The 15,719-nt window shown below is 44.5% G+C and overlaps 1 protein-coding gene across 1 annotated transcript in view; it reads right to left on the minus strand.

Moving 5' to 3' along the window:
- The window catches only part of LOC140075888 (unconventional myosin-X-like), a 72,706-nt gene extending 57,485 nt beyond the window's left edge, over window positions 1-15,221 (minus strand). The window contains exon 1 of the mRNA XM_072122285.1: window positions 14,752-15,221. Within this exon, the coding sequence (XP_071978386.1) occupies window positions 14,752-14,772 (21 nt within the window). The 5' untranslated portion in view covers window positions 14,773-15,221. The remainder of the gene's footprint in view (window positions 1-14,751) is intronic.
- Window positions 15,222-15,719: the final 498 nt, after the last annotated feature.

Below are 15,719 nucleotides of genomic sequence, written 5' to 3' on the forward strand. Positions count from 1 at the left end.
AACGCGTACAAAGAATCTTGCATTCTGTCCACATGTAGCCTAAGTAAAAGTATAGGTCTCCATGGTAACAGACTACAAACAAATCCTGTGTGTAGTCAGGACATTGTTTTGACTTCTCCCTCTTGACAACCTTCAAGTGCTAAAAGATGGGAATTACACATGAATTCAGTGTCTGCAGTCCAGAACCATCCCAGGATAGTGTACACTGGAGCCATATACACACACAGAACAGCAGATGTCTTGTAAACAGGAGGCTGGTCATCCATCATCTATAGGGTAACGGTCCACGTAACCTTCACTGGTCACTAGCACATGGTGATTGTAAAGGATTTCTCAGAATAGATACATCTAAAGTAAATTCTCAGCTGTGAGAAGTATTAGAACTTTAAAAATTAAAGATTTTACGTAAAAAGGAAAAAAAACAAAAACATTTTGTACATGGGTAAATTAGAGAGTTGCAGACCTTTACAACTGTGATGCAGTGTATCTCAAAGGATAATGAATAGCGCCCCCATCCTCGTCCATGACCAATCACGGATCCCACATTTACTATAAATGTCAGACGTCCGTGTGCTAGGCTCCAGCTTCCATTGTATGTGGTGGTGGAGTTTGTGTAGCTAGAACAATACTGTCTGCTGCTGCTCTTAAAGAGAACCCGTCATGCAAAATAATCCCCTAAACTAAATATATTTTCATAAACTGCCATTAGAGAGCATTGCCTCTATCCCTTCATTGTCCCTCTACATGCCTGTAACCCTAAGCAATGAGGTCCTAAAGCTGTATGCAAATGACCTGTGAAATGTCCAATGAAGCATTAGCATATTCAAGCTGTCCACCTTATTCATGAGTGGGAGGCACAGCCACGCCCCCAGTGCATGACTGACAGCCTGTATAATGATGTGGGGCTGTATAATGATGTGCTTCCTGGTGCTGGTGGCCACGCCCCCTGCAGCCTGTGTGTGCATGTGTGTGTGTATAGGAGAGATACAGCAGCTCCAGGCAGCCATGTTATAGCAGAACATGTCAGGTACTTGTGTAGCTGATGTCTGTGTCTCTGTGTATTAGGAGGATGCAGCATGTCAGCAGATGCAGCACACACACTAGCAATGCTTTACTATACATTACACACAGACATGAGCAGGGGGAGGAGAGGGGAGGGGGAACAGGGGTGACATCACTGCCTCTGACCATGTGACCAGCCTCATTTACATGATAAGGAATAGATGATTTTACAATGAATAATGTATGAAATAACTAGATAAAGGCTGGGATGGGATCCTTGTGACAGGACTAGTGACACAGACCTGATGACAGGTGTCCTTTAAGGGACCAAGTTAATTTAATTTTCTGTTTTAGGTGTTCTGTGAGTGAGATAAAGACACTGCTGAACTACAGTATCCGGTCTACAGAAGCCACAAAGACACAGGTCAGCTACACTGATTATAGGGGTGCAAGGTTATGTACCTTATCATACACCACTAGGTCCCATCCTGGTGGACACCACTGCCCATCAGTCTGAAGATCGTTACAATCTTTTGGCCAAAATTACCTTAAAATTTACAGCCAAAAAAATATCCATCACGTTTAGGAGTCTATAATTCCATCATGACCATTGGCATTCAGCATATTGCCCCTAACCTCATCATAATAATCAAGCATAATCTCACCATTATTGATTGCCAATACGTACATTGCAAAGCATCAACCAATATCATCCTCATCTATTAGCCATCATCTCATCTTACCGATCATCACCGATATAACATTTTGTGGTAGGTACAGATGATTTAAGTGTTCCAAAGCCATCACCATATCTATCCCACAATCCTAAATCATCCATATCCATCCTCAAATCAAAAGTCATGGCACTAATCTCCTGGGTCATTCCACAGGATTTTAAACTGGGCCCCCCCACCTACAATGTGCCAATTATATTTGTGTCTTCAGAAGTAGATGAACCTTGGGAACCCCTCTTAGCCTTCAAAGCCGGGTCCTAAGTGATAATTATGTATTATAGCATTCTCCAATTTCCAAATACATCTCTGAGAACCCAGATCTGACAAACCGTCATCCTACCTACAACAAAATACAATGTTGCTGTTGGGTGTAGTCCACCATTAACTCTTATTATAAACCGACCTGTGGACTGCAGGAGTTGGGGTTAGAACTTTTTATACATGTAATGATCAGAACATTATTGCCAGAAAGATGTGGTGTCCCTTTAAATGTAATAATGTGACCACTATATAAATGATTGCGTCAGTATTATTTTATCCCTCCAGTAAGAATGACCGGGGGCTCTGGAGACAATGGGGGACATTCAGCTGGTGATACTTATACCCGCGTGGCGAGGGCATCACGCTGCTTTATTGTGTTTATGACGCAGACAATGAATCACTTTATGGACTCGGCGATGACTTTGGCTCGGTCTATCAGGCAAATAATTTCTTCCTTGGATGAACTGCGAGAATCGTTTTAGTCGCGGTGGAGAAGACTTCATGATACGTGGACTCTAGAAGCGTGACCGAATATCTGGCAAATGCTCCTCAAATATCCCACATACTCAGAAGCTGCACCGCGACTTCATCAATTGCACAAATTTCAACACTGTCAGAATGATGGTCACCGGTTGCAACTTGCTGTAGTCACAGAGGGGACATAAATCATGTGCAATACGACTTTCAGGAGTTTTTGGTATTTGTCTTGTTTATTATTTAAAAAAAAAAAAGTTTTGCACAATGTTATTTGTGCAATGCAAATCAAAAGATCAAAAGTTAAATGGCCACCTGCGAGCCACAAGGAGACAAGAAAGTTTTCTTCAGAACTTGATAACAGAGCGCTGGTCATGGGCAACATGAGGTGGAGCATTGGCTCGTCTTACCGATCTGCCCAAGTGTAGAAGCCATTGTTCTGCATCTAATAAGAACATCCCAAATACATCCCAAGTATGAACTACTTCAAGACACAAAAAATTATTTTACAGAAATGTGCAGGCTCTCTCACCATTGTGTAAAATTCAGGAAAGACCCTTTAAGTGAATGACACTAATACTAATTACACGCTGGGCAGATTTTATTTCCAAAATTGCTGATGGTGACCCTTTTAATGACACATTTTGGGTCTCCATAGATTGCGATAGCGTTGCAGCCACCCGGATGTATACATTCCAGGCCGTGACTTCTTGTCGATGTGTTTGGAAATACCAGATTTCATGTCCTTTTGCAACATGAAAGAATTCAGGATGTCAACAATTCCGCCTTTAAACATGAACTGCTTCCCGTACTAAGCGAGGGACTGATGGATCATGTACATATGTCTCCCCTGTGTCCTGACCCCACTGATGTCTTAATAAGTAATAACCCCCCTCCCATTACATTTCCTTCCACTGACTCAGCAATAGCCCCTCCTGCTGTTCCTCCGTCTGCATTCCTGTCATATGTCAGCCAGCACTCAGGGGGTTAAACCCAGAATCATGGGTGAAGCGCCTGAGTAACCCATGAGCGCCAGACATTGCCTTCCTATCAGGACGGGTGTTTAAGGAAACTGAAAGGGTGGCAAATATTGTAGATACTGGAAGCCGGAGGGGGTGAAAATAAGACATAAAAGTTCTCAAATCCTTGTCAATTTTTTTTTTTAAATTATTATTTAGCCCTTTAGGAAAGCGGATGATAAATATGACCGTTATTATAAGTGGACCACCCAATGAATGGTTAATGATGCTGGGTGGATTAAATTGCAAATGTATTCATGTTTCAATACAAGGGTCACCCAGCTTTCCCAGGTTCCTGAATGACTAATTTGTATACTCACACTTCGGCTCATCTGTGACAGGGCCTACTACAAATATAGTTTGTATCACAAATTCCACAATGGCTGCCCCAGCTTTCTATGACTCCTGACTGACTAATGTGTGTGGTAATAAACAGTGACTGCAGTCAGGATAGGAGAGGAATATTGGCCATTCTTTATGTTACCAAACTACAATCACCATCTTCAACCCCCCCGAAGGCCTAAACAATACAGGCCTCATTTATCACATCTGTATAAAAGCAAGACTGTCCTTGTTGCCCATAGCAACCAATTAGAGCTCCTCTTTCATTTCCTAAGCTCCTCTGCAGTTATGAAAGCTGTGCTGTAATTGGCTGCCATCATAGAGGACAAATATACTGCAGAAATAACCCTGGTTATAGAGGTTTTCACAAGATTTAGTAATGTAATCATATTTACCAGCTTTGAGAAGTGTTTCTACAGGATTACAGTACATAAAGAGCACTTGAAATTTTGGGAGGCTCACGTGACACCCTTTTCCTAAAACACAAGTCTCAATTTTGTGAAGCGACACATGCAGGATATCGGGCGCAGGATCTTAGTGACTCCCTGCACAGCACATTATACACGGACAATGCACTTACATGCACCAGGAAGAAGAAGGTGAACTCCTGGGACCTGAGCGGGGAAGCGACACATGCAGGATATCGGGCGCAGGATCTTAGTGTCCCCCCGCACAGCGCATTATACACGGACAATGCACTTACATGCACCAGGAAGAAGAAGGTGAACTCCGGGGACCTGAGCGGGGAAGTGACACATGCAGGATATCGGCTGCACGATCTTAGTGACTCCCCGCACAGCGCATTATACACGGACAATGCACTTACATGCACCAGGAAGAAGGTGAACTCCGGGGACCTGAGCGGGGAAGTGACACATGCAGGATATCGGCTGCACGATCTTAGTGACTCCCCGCACAGCACATTATACGAGGACAATGCACTTACATGCATCGGGGAGAAGAAGGTGAACTCCGGGGACCTGAGCGGGGAAGCGACACATGCAGGATATCGGGCGCAGGATCTTAGTGACTCCCCGTACAGCGCATTATACATGGACAATGCACTTACATGCACCAGGAAGAAGAAGGTGAACTCCGGGGACCTGAGCGGGGAAGCGACACATGCAGGATATCGGGTGCAGGATCTTAGTGACTCCCCGCACAGCGCATTATACACGGACAATGCACCAGGAAGAAGAAGGTGAACTCCGGGGACCAGAGCGGGGAAGCGACACATGCAGGATATCGGGGGCAGTATCTTATTGAATCGTAGCAGCTCCAAATCCATGTCGGACAACGCAACTCGGGGTACGTGACGGGTAAGTAAATGTGCCCCATTATGTGTATTCCAGGGAAGTAGAAGAGAAGATTATAACAAATCTCATTCACATGCTGCAGCTCGTAAATTCATTAGAGAAAGCTGCACCTCAGATTTCATGCTTTCTAATTCCATAGGGTGTTTTTTGGAAAATATGGAAAAATCTTACACTTAGTAGATGCAGGTTTTGCAAAACAAATAAAATAAAATTTGCGGAGGAAAACTCGTGTGTGTGTGAACGCACCCCAACAGTGACACAGGAAGACAATGAGAATTCTCGGAAATAATGGAGATGACCCGGAGGTCTGCAAAGGTCGGTCACTGGTGAGTTATCTCGCCCCGATAATGGTGGAAGAGACCAAGATAACAGAACCAGGCACATTACATGGTCGCTAACATCGTACCAAAACACAGGATGAATAAAATATGAGGTGGATGGCAGGAATCTGCTAATGGAAGAGAAAGCCTGGGGGGAGGGGAGCAGAGATTGGAAAATGGGGGGAATATTCCCAGGAAGGTCTGGAACAGTGGAGAAGGTAGAGCCTTGTGGGAAGGAAGACAGTGGCATTTCTTTAACTCTTACTGCACCAGGCAAATGCACTGTAAGGATAAGTGCACACAGTGGATTTGATGCAGCAATATCTGCAGCTGTTACATGCATATAAATGGGTTTAACAGAGCCATGTGCTTAATGCCGGAGCTCTAATGTATGCAGCAAACCTACCACGTGTGAATATACTCCTAGGAAACCAATGATGCATTATGCAGACTGGGTGACAGGTGGTAATGGGTGTGGAGGAGGGAGATTTTTCACATGAAATGGGCTATAAGGAGTTAACAACGTATAGTGCTTAAGGGGTTAGTCACACCAAGTGATGTTGTACCTATTCATTTGCACAATTTAACTAATTTTAGTTGCATATTTTTCGGTCTTTGGCAAAAAAAAAAAAAAAAAATCATAATTTGGAGAAGAAGATTAATGAATCCTCTCAATTAAAAGTCTCTTTAAGGCTTTTGTGGCTGTTTGACTAAAGTGACAAAGTTGCAGGATGGTGCAATAATTTACTGTCACCTCAAATAACATTGGTTTGGTGACCGCCTTTAACTATGGGACCTTTTGGTTTTGGAGTGGTTCACATCTCAAGGTGCGTTAACACGTGGCGTTTTTTGGAAGCTTTTTAAACACATGTGATTTTACATGTTTTCAATAATGCTGGAAGTGTAAACAGCCGTGTTAACATTATGACAGCTGCTTACACTTCCAGCAAAAAAAAAAAAAAAAAAAGCTTTAATACCAGACAAATGCACGGTAATGGCGTTTTGAGCCCATTTTTGGTCCGTTTTTAAGCAGTCCATTAGAAAACGAATGCGCTTTTGACAGGTTTTACCAATTATTTTAACGATGGTCAAATACACATGCGTTTTTTTTTAATGGAGTGCTTAAAAATGGACCAAAAACGGGTTCAAAACGCCATGTGTGGCATCACCCTAACCTGCAAAACACATGGGTTCAAAAAAATGCATCCAAAAATTCTACGTATGAACACACCCTCAGGGCTCTGGAGAACTTTAATTACAAAGAGGTAACACACTTCATGGTTACACTTCTCAGTTAGGTGATATTTTCAGAAGAATCACAACATCACTGCCTTTTGTGACATGTTGCCTGTTGCAGCTTATTCAGCGCCAACGTACATCCTGCAATGTTGGTGACTTTTAGGGGCGTCTTCCTTCACCATGATACGCCATTACTTTACTAAACAGTCGGAGATCGCTGTTGTCTTTGGCCTTTATAAGATGGACTACCTTGCCTTATGACAGATGATCTGTCTCTCACAACAGGTGGGCTAGTGTCCTCCTCCCAAAAACAACCCCTGCACCTTAAAGAGAACCTACCACCACGAATCTACCTATAAAGGTAGATCGGGTGGTAGGTGGATGTAAGGGACGTGAGGAGAGCTCTTTTTAGAGCTAATCCTCACGTCCCCGCTAACTTTTGGGAAACTTTATTAACCTAATATGTAAATTTAGTTATGCGGCTACTGGGGCGTGGAGTAGCCGGCACGAGGCTACACAGCGCAGCTACTCCACGCCCCAGTAGCCACATTACTCCTCCTACCCTGTTGTGTCCGGCGCGCAGCTCCTCGTAGCTGCGCGCCCTCGTCCGATATGATGGCGTTCTGCGCATGCCGGCTGAGCAGTCCCAGCTCCGAGGCCGGAGCTACTGCGGATGCGCAGTAGCTGGCTTGTCAGACGAGGGCGCGCAGCTACGAGGAGCTGCGCGCCGGACACAACAGGGTAGGAGGAGTAATGTGGCTACTGGGGCGTGGAGTAGCTGCGCTGTGTAGCCTCGTGCCGGCTACTCCACGCCCCAGTAGCCGCATAACTAAATTTACATATTAGGTTAATAAAGTTTCCCAAAAGTTAGCGGGGACGTGAGGATTAGCTCTAAAAAGAGCTCTCCTCACGTCCCTTACATCCACCTACCACCCGATCTACCTTTATAGGTAGATTCGTGGTGGTAGGTTCCTTTTAAAGTGGATGCTATTTAGTGGCCCCAAAACTAGCCCCTCAGTTCACTTCAAAAGCAAATCCTTGTTGGTCAACAATGTGCAGTAAGCTGATCTTCATCTCAGTACAACCATCTGCACAACACCTACTGGTGCTAAAGTCTCCCTTATAGACTTCTATGCTGACCCCAAACTAACCTTTGACCCAGCCCTGACGCTCTGTGCACTAACCTCTAGGACTCATCACTAGAGGTTCCTCAAAACTTGTCCACAACTATCCAGCAATGCCCTGCATTTTTTGACCGGAGGGTGTATCGTGCCTCCTCCTCCTCCTCCTCCTCCTCCTCCCCCCATCTGCTCGAGATTTTGAAGTCATCAAAATTCTGCATCAAAAAAACTTTATTCCTCCATCTAACAATCAGTACACTGATCTATAAGCATAATGACCCCTCAATTCCTCACAACATGGCTTCCTGTAGAAACGTGAGAATTATACCAAGTAAAATACTGCGGTCAGCCGTTATCCTCCATGAATTTTGAGGATTTAGTGGAGTTATCCTTTAAATATTTAGCCATATCTGCAGAACTGATGATTCAGATCTGTTAGAAAATGTTCACATACAACATGTGGATGACATCTCCGGTCACAGAGCCCTTCCCCTCGCCGCACAGCTGGGCATCGCACATCCTACTTTTGTAATCCAACAATGACCAAGACGTCTGGGACTATTATTCCAGGACTTATTTATATATAGAGCCAAAAGAATTTTCCCATGCATGGGATATCCCCACCGCAGAGGTCACCGGAAGATGACCAATATGGTTTCAATGAACCCTTAAATACCAAATGACTGGTAGCCGCCATAGTGCTCCACTACACATTTGGCATTTAACAGCATCGGTTCATTGAAACTATATTGTCATCCTCCGGTGGGATATCCCATGCGTGAGAAAATTCACACCTGATGCATATGGGAATACTTTGGCCCCCATTTCTTGATCATTGGGGGTCCCAGATGTTAGACTAGTTACTCTAAGTCTTACTCTAAGTAGTCTAACATCTGGGACCCACAATGATCCATCATCCTGTGAAAAGAGGGAGATGTTTTTGGTGGGTAAACTCACCTTATGGCCTCACATTGGTATATATTGTGAACTCTATGGCAGTCGGGACACTCGAGCGATTTAACCCTTGAAAGACAATGTATGGTATGGTATATTATATGTGCCCTGGGTGGCAATGGAGGAACTAATGGATAGCAAAATTGTTGCCAACTGTATCTAAGTATTTTTAGCCACTACTTTATGACCACCAATGCCGTACGGTACAATCATTTATTGTATGGTATATGGTGTAAATATTTGTGCGCCATGTTCAGCCTATATGAGACCTGTCCTCTATACATACGGCATAAATCCAAGACTGACATCATGTACTTAGAGATCATTGGAGGCTCTAGAGGAGAGGAGTCACAACTATTTTTCTTTTTCCCATCCTTGGAAGTGGTTTTCCATGCGTCAGGAGGCGGCAGCTGGTCACCCCAGGAATGCGGCTGTATATTTGCTCACAGACCAGGTTGAAATAATTGGCAGCGCATTACCTAATGACAACCAGAAATAGCAGAAGGAATAGCCGCCTGTAATAATACATGCAATCCACACCGCTCACTGTAATCCCCGCACTGCCCCGGGGGACGGAATTTGTGTCTCTTCAGACCAGATCTGTGTCATTATTACTGGCTAAATCAGGGACTATAAACTTCTAATGAGCAGCTACTGGATTAACCCCGCGGGCGCCGGGCACCATTGTATGCAGAGGTACCCAACCGCTCCCTGCCAATACCGACAATTACTAATCAAGTGAATTCACAAATATTTCTGCAGATTTTCATATGGAAAATCCACCAGTGATTACACGGACTTGGAAAAATGGGACTGCACAAGGAAAATAACCGGCAAATTTTCAGGACAGTTTTCGTGGATTTATCCTAAGATCTGATTTTTAACCAGTGTCCACAGGACCCCAACCGATCATAAGAACGGGGGTCACAAATTGCCAAATTGTAGATTTTCGGATGGATTTTCCCCTAGACTGTGTGCAGTCTCCACATCCAGACTCTTCTCAGCCAATATTTGTCATATCCGGTAATATTTGGCAGGATCGGGCACCCTTATGCCCCATGGGTTCCAGTAAAGAACCAAGATCTTGTTGGGGGAGGGGGTACATTTTTAACTTTTGGTAAATAGTCTTCCTAATGCTACCCAGCATGAGCTCCCCGCTGTTACCAGTATCACAGGGACCTTGGAATCATTGATCTTGATGTGTGACTGCATGCCTCAGCTGTTACGACAGACAATGGTCTCACCATAAGAATGTCCCACATCGCTGTAGATGAATGCAGCGACAATACTATTAGGACAGATAGACACGGCGTTCAATGACCCACAGACCCCCATGTCTGTGCAATATTGGATTTTCTCACGCAGCATATCTATAGTCTATCAAGAACACCATAGAAGACGGTGGACAGCCATAGCGAGAGCGCTGGTAATGGCCTCAAAAATCTCCTGCCTCTACCAGGTCTTGTACAAACCATAACGGATCTGACCCAGTGCAAGTGCCATCCTAACAAGCCTAACCTGTCCAGTTATTTGGTCAAGAAGTGTAGTAAAAGTTGTTGCAAGGCCTGCTAAAGGGTCGGACATTGACCTATTGGGTAGCACAATATGGTTTCCTTCCTTCTTAACTATAATAAGGACTACATGTCACTTAAAACTTGACCCCGTTAGGTTGCTAGGAGAACTGCACTTCTAGAGCTAAAACATATCCATCCGGATTAGATCACGATTTGTAATCTAAACACAAAAGTTAAGGCTGGATAACGTTGGGCAATCTGAAAAGCGAAAACTTTCTGGGACTTTTCTTATAAATATCTATGGGATTGCTGTATATAAAAAGTTATTTGATGTTGAATAGAGATGAGCGAGCACTAAAATGCTCGGGTGCTCGTTATTCGAGATGAACTTTTCCCGATGCTCGAGTGCTCGTCTCGAATAACGAACCCCATTGAAGTCAATGGGAGACCCGAGCATTTTTTTAATAAAACTGAACAGTAAAAGAACAGTGCAGAAAAAAAAATTTCCAGATGTTTGCAGATGTTTTACTTGTAAGAACACATTGAAATAACACTATTCTTCACTTTGCAGGTGTTCGCGCGTGTCTCCCGCTAAGTTAGGAGATGTGCACGAACATCTGGAATGTGAAGAATATTGTTCTTTCAATGTGTCCTGCACTTAAATGTTCCTGTATTCACTGTTTTTAATGTTTTAATTCTATTCTTCACATTGCAGGTGTGCGCGCGTGTCTCCCGATAGGTTCGGTGATACGCGCGCACAGCTGCAAAGTGAAGAATAGAATTAAAACATTAAAAACAGTGAACACAGGAGCATTTAAGTGCAGGACACATTGAAAGAACACTATTCTTCACATTCCAGATGTTCGTGCACATCTCCTAACTTAGCGGGAGACACGCGCGAACACCTGCAAAGTGAAGAATAGTGTTATTTCAATGTGTTCTTACAAGTAAAACATCTGCAAACATCTGGAATATTTTTTTTATTTTACAATAAAAATACTTTTATTCAATTTATTTTATTAATTTACTGCTCGATCTCGAGCCGGCGAGATACTCGTCCGAGTAACGAGCCGGTCCGAGTATGCTAATACTCCACCCAGCAGTATACTCGGACGAGTATACTCGCTCATCTCTAATGTTGAACCATTGTAAAGGAAAGGGTCCACATACATAATTTGGTGGCGCATGGAGACGCTTTACGGCAGGATTTGCTGTAATGTGCCACCATATTTGATCTGCAAGATGCCAACTGCATTTAGAGATAGATTTCTGTGCAAGGACTAGTACAGGGTCGCCTCCAGATATCAGCAGGCCACTGGGCGACACAGGCCCCTTTGCAAAAAAACAAAAACAGTCTCCTGTTCCCTAGTTTATCATAACAGACCGCTCATGGTTATTTTTTTTTATAAAGCCTCTATCACCCCCATGGGTTACTTATGTGCAATCTTATGCGGGCCCCGGCACGCTCAGTGCTAGCACTATCCCTGGACTATATATCATATGATGCGGAGAGTAACCGTCTCCCCATGAGACACAGTTCCACATTTTAACAATGATTTGCATACAAGACAACATGAAGGACTATTAAAAAGGAAATCTACCACCAGGATGAAGGATTGTAAACCAAGCACGCTTACATTCTGGTGTGTGCCCCCCTCTACCAACATCTGCTCTTATTTTAGCTTCTAATGATCTTGTTTTTACAAAAACATTTTTAAAAAATTATGTAAATAAGCCTGAGGGGCTCCAGGCTCCATTGAGATCTATGGAACTGGAGCCCCGTAGGCTCATTTGCATTTTTTTTACCTTTTTTTTCCGTAAAAACTAGAGCTTAAGAATCTAAAAGAATAGCCGATCCTGGCAAAGGGGGCACACATCTGCATGTAAGTGTGCTTGTTTTACAATCCTTCATCCTGGTGGTAGATTTCCTTTAAGGACTAGATGGCTGGGAGTTGTGGTACCAATGTAGCATTTAGTCTGGTGCTCATGAGCGTCAGATGGTCAGTATTTCTCAGGCTGAGTGTGTGAAGCCGGCCTTACATGACATCATTCTCACGTTTTATCTAGATAATCACATGAAAAAGAAATCTATAAATCAGCGCCGCGCTTTAGACCTTTCGCAGAAAAGCAACACAATTGTTTCCATACATCGGGTTTTGTGTCAATGACAATCCGGAGTTTTCCATAGATCTTACTGAATCAAACGCTTAAACTTTCCGTCGGAGAACAATATGACAGCGGTTATCGCTCATCTAGACGGGAGCTGAATGACGGGGGCATCCGAGGAGCCAGAATTAATTAATTCCCTGCACAGCCAGACAGCGGCCACGCAGAACCACCAAACACAACGGACACCTACAGGAGGGAGCGTCGCACGTTTCCAGGTGAAAAGAGGATAAAGACAGATAGACGGTAGTGGGGAGGGGGGCAATGAGGAACAAATAGGCACGACGAGAGAACAAAGCCGCCTTCTCTAGTGATAGGAGCGAGGAGATGAGGCACCAGCATCCTCAACACTGCACTGCAGGAGGAGCAGCGCACATTCATCCGCACCGGCCATTGTGCCGAGGACAACGCACCTTCATGCCCACCAGACCCATCAACCAATGTGCCACAGGGTCCTGCACCAGCCTGGTGTCCATATCCCCACCTATGTGGGTCATGATGGAAGATACGATAACAACAACTAGGTCATACAGTGCATAACAGCAGAGGCCAAGAGACACCTGAATGTGACCGATGGCCAGTGTGGGACTGGTCCCCCCAGAGCAACAGAGGATCCACAGCTTCAACCCAAAACTGGAGCACAGATAACAAGGCTAAAATAACTAATCTGGATGCATTTTACTAGGAGTTGAGGGACGATGGGCCCAGGGACTCCATTCCGATACTGGCAGTGACATCACCACACCTGAGATGATGTCACCTTCTCTCAAGAACCTAGGCAGAAGCTTAGGTCATCACAGCGATGGATGAATCCACACATCACAAAATGTGGGGGGTGGTGGCACACGAAGGCTTAGGAAGTTTTAATTGCTTTATCGCTCAGTTGGCCATCAGGCGATAGCCAAGTGGACCATTAAGCCGTGTTCACACATTGCGTTTTAGTTGAGGGTTTTTAAACGCAATGGGTCAGGGCTTGGTAAAAACACGTATGCGTTTCCACTGAAACATGCGTTCAGGAATGAGCACCAGGTATTGCATTATTTACAGGCTGCTCATTCCAGATCGCATGCGTTTCATGCGTGTTCTGACCCGTGGCATTAAAAAACGAAACGGAAATGTAAGATGTGAATGCGTCCTGAAGCTATCCCACTGCTTGGTGTGCCTCGTATGGTCCGACACATGGTTAGAGGGTATTGACTCATATACCACTGATGGAGAGAGCACATGGGATGACTAAAACTGAGAATCTAGCGCCACACTTGTCCAAAGGTTGTGTACGGTATTGCATCTCAGCCTCATTCACTGGAACAGAGCTGAACTGCAATACCAGGTGCCTCAACATTTCTTATCTACTCCTAAAGAAGAACCTCAACTCACAAAAGCTCCACAATAGTCACGCGACTCACGGTGCAGGCCTTTTACCTATTTATCACATCCCATTGCCTTTCACAGAGGTCCAATGACCTCCGCTTCTTTGGTAACATACGACGCCTCCCATGTCATTGGAATCCCGATATATATCATAAAGAAAAAGTTGTGTGACTCACAGAAACAAGAAGAGTAGCATCATAGCATCATAAAAGTAGCAGCACAGTCCTAACCTGCCTGGCCGGAGACATGGATGACTCATTGGGCCGTTACTCACCCATTGACACAGGAAATTAGGTAAGGGACAATATAGCGGGAGCCTAAAGCAGTGACTGATATTGATTTTGGTTTAGTGGAGTTTCCCTTCAAATACTATGACATGTGTATCTACAAACCATAGAAGTTGTGACATAACCCCAATACTCTGCAGGAAATGGAGGTCACCATCCGGCTATAGTCGCCACCCCATAACCTCTCTTCCCATAGGTTATATAGATAATGCGGTCCAGGCGGACAGAGTCCTGCAATGCAGTTCTATAGACTCAACATCATCACAAACTAAGGGAAGTGACCTCTACTGTGTCCTGTGATGATGATGGGTGTGGTAGTGCCCCCTCATCAACTCACTCTCATGATACCTGATCAAAAACTCCAACTTAAGACATAACCTTCAACCCCATGTAACAAATTTAACATCAATTCACCCAATTTCCTACAGTTACAAAACAAAAGGGAAGAAAAATCCTAATTTCTGTAAATTTTTACCAATTATAATTTCACTTTTCATAAAATCCATAGATTTGCAGGTTTCTGAACCCTAATGGGGGTTGACGGTAATTACCCACATTACGTAGACTCCAGATGTGCGAAATAGCCGCCGTCCCATCACCTGAAGACCGGACGTTGTGTCCCGGCACTTACCTCAATGAAATACTCATCCATTTTCCTGTGACTTCTGTAGCTTCACGGTCATCCAGGGTGTCCCAAAATCCAAGAAATCGCCAATATTTAAAGGGTTAAAACACCAGCTTTCCAATTGTCGCCTGATCCGATGGATGGCGAGGGGTCGGTGGGATCTGACTAGTAGCCACAGTCCATGTGCTCCGGCCCTTGGTAGTCAGTGGGGTTACCACGTCAGGCGTTATAGGTCTCCAACTCCTGAGATGTCATACAAAGGGCGGCTGCGGGCAGACGGGTAAAGGAGTCCCTGCTCCCCCTGTGTCCTTTGTTCTCAATTAGAGGGGTTAATTGGGGACATAAGCAGCAGAAGCCGGACCTGCACCCCACCTCCCTGTACAGGAGCAGCATAGCCCTCAATGGAAGATCCCTTCAAGACTCTCACATCTCCCTGTGATCCTGCATTGACCAAGGCTTTAACTGAACTCAGCTGCTCCCAGACAGCTCCACCTATAGAGGCCTGGCCTAATGCAGACCCCTCCTGCACCGCTGCCGCCCCCCTCCATGCACTGTCATACAAAGACTGCAGCTCGCATTGTGTGCACAGCCTCATCTGTCTGCAGGATCTGCACATGCTGCAGAGCTGAGTTTGTCTGATGTAGCAGAGCTGAGTTTGGCGCAGCTCACTGTGAAAACCTGCTCTTTCTGCTATTACATAGGACTGCAGGGGAGGCATTTATCATTGGCAACTTTTTATTTTTGTGTGCTACTCCTGCTCTTTGAGTGTTTCTAATCAAAAAGCTTATTAGTGAGTTTTAAGATTTTGCCAAATTGTCCTGGCAATTCACAGAATAGTACCACTGGCGATCAAGAGAATGGGACCCTCAGCAATCCAAAGAACAGGGGTAACATTAGGAATAGCAGCAACACAAACAATACTATGTTGGCTATTGCAGAGCACAGCGCTGGGGATTCTCCAGCATCCTTATAAA

Source organism: Engystomops pustulosus, chromosome 8, assembly GCF_040894005.1.
Source record: "Engystomops pustulosus chromosome 8, aEngPut4.maternal, whole genome shotgun sequence".
Taxonomy (NCBI): Eukaryota; Metazoa; Chordata; class Amphibia; order Anura; family Leptodactylidae; genus Engystomops; species Engystomops pustulosus.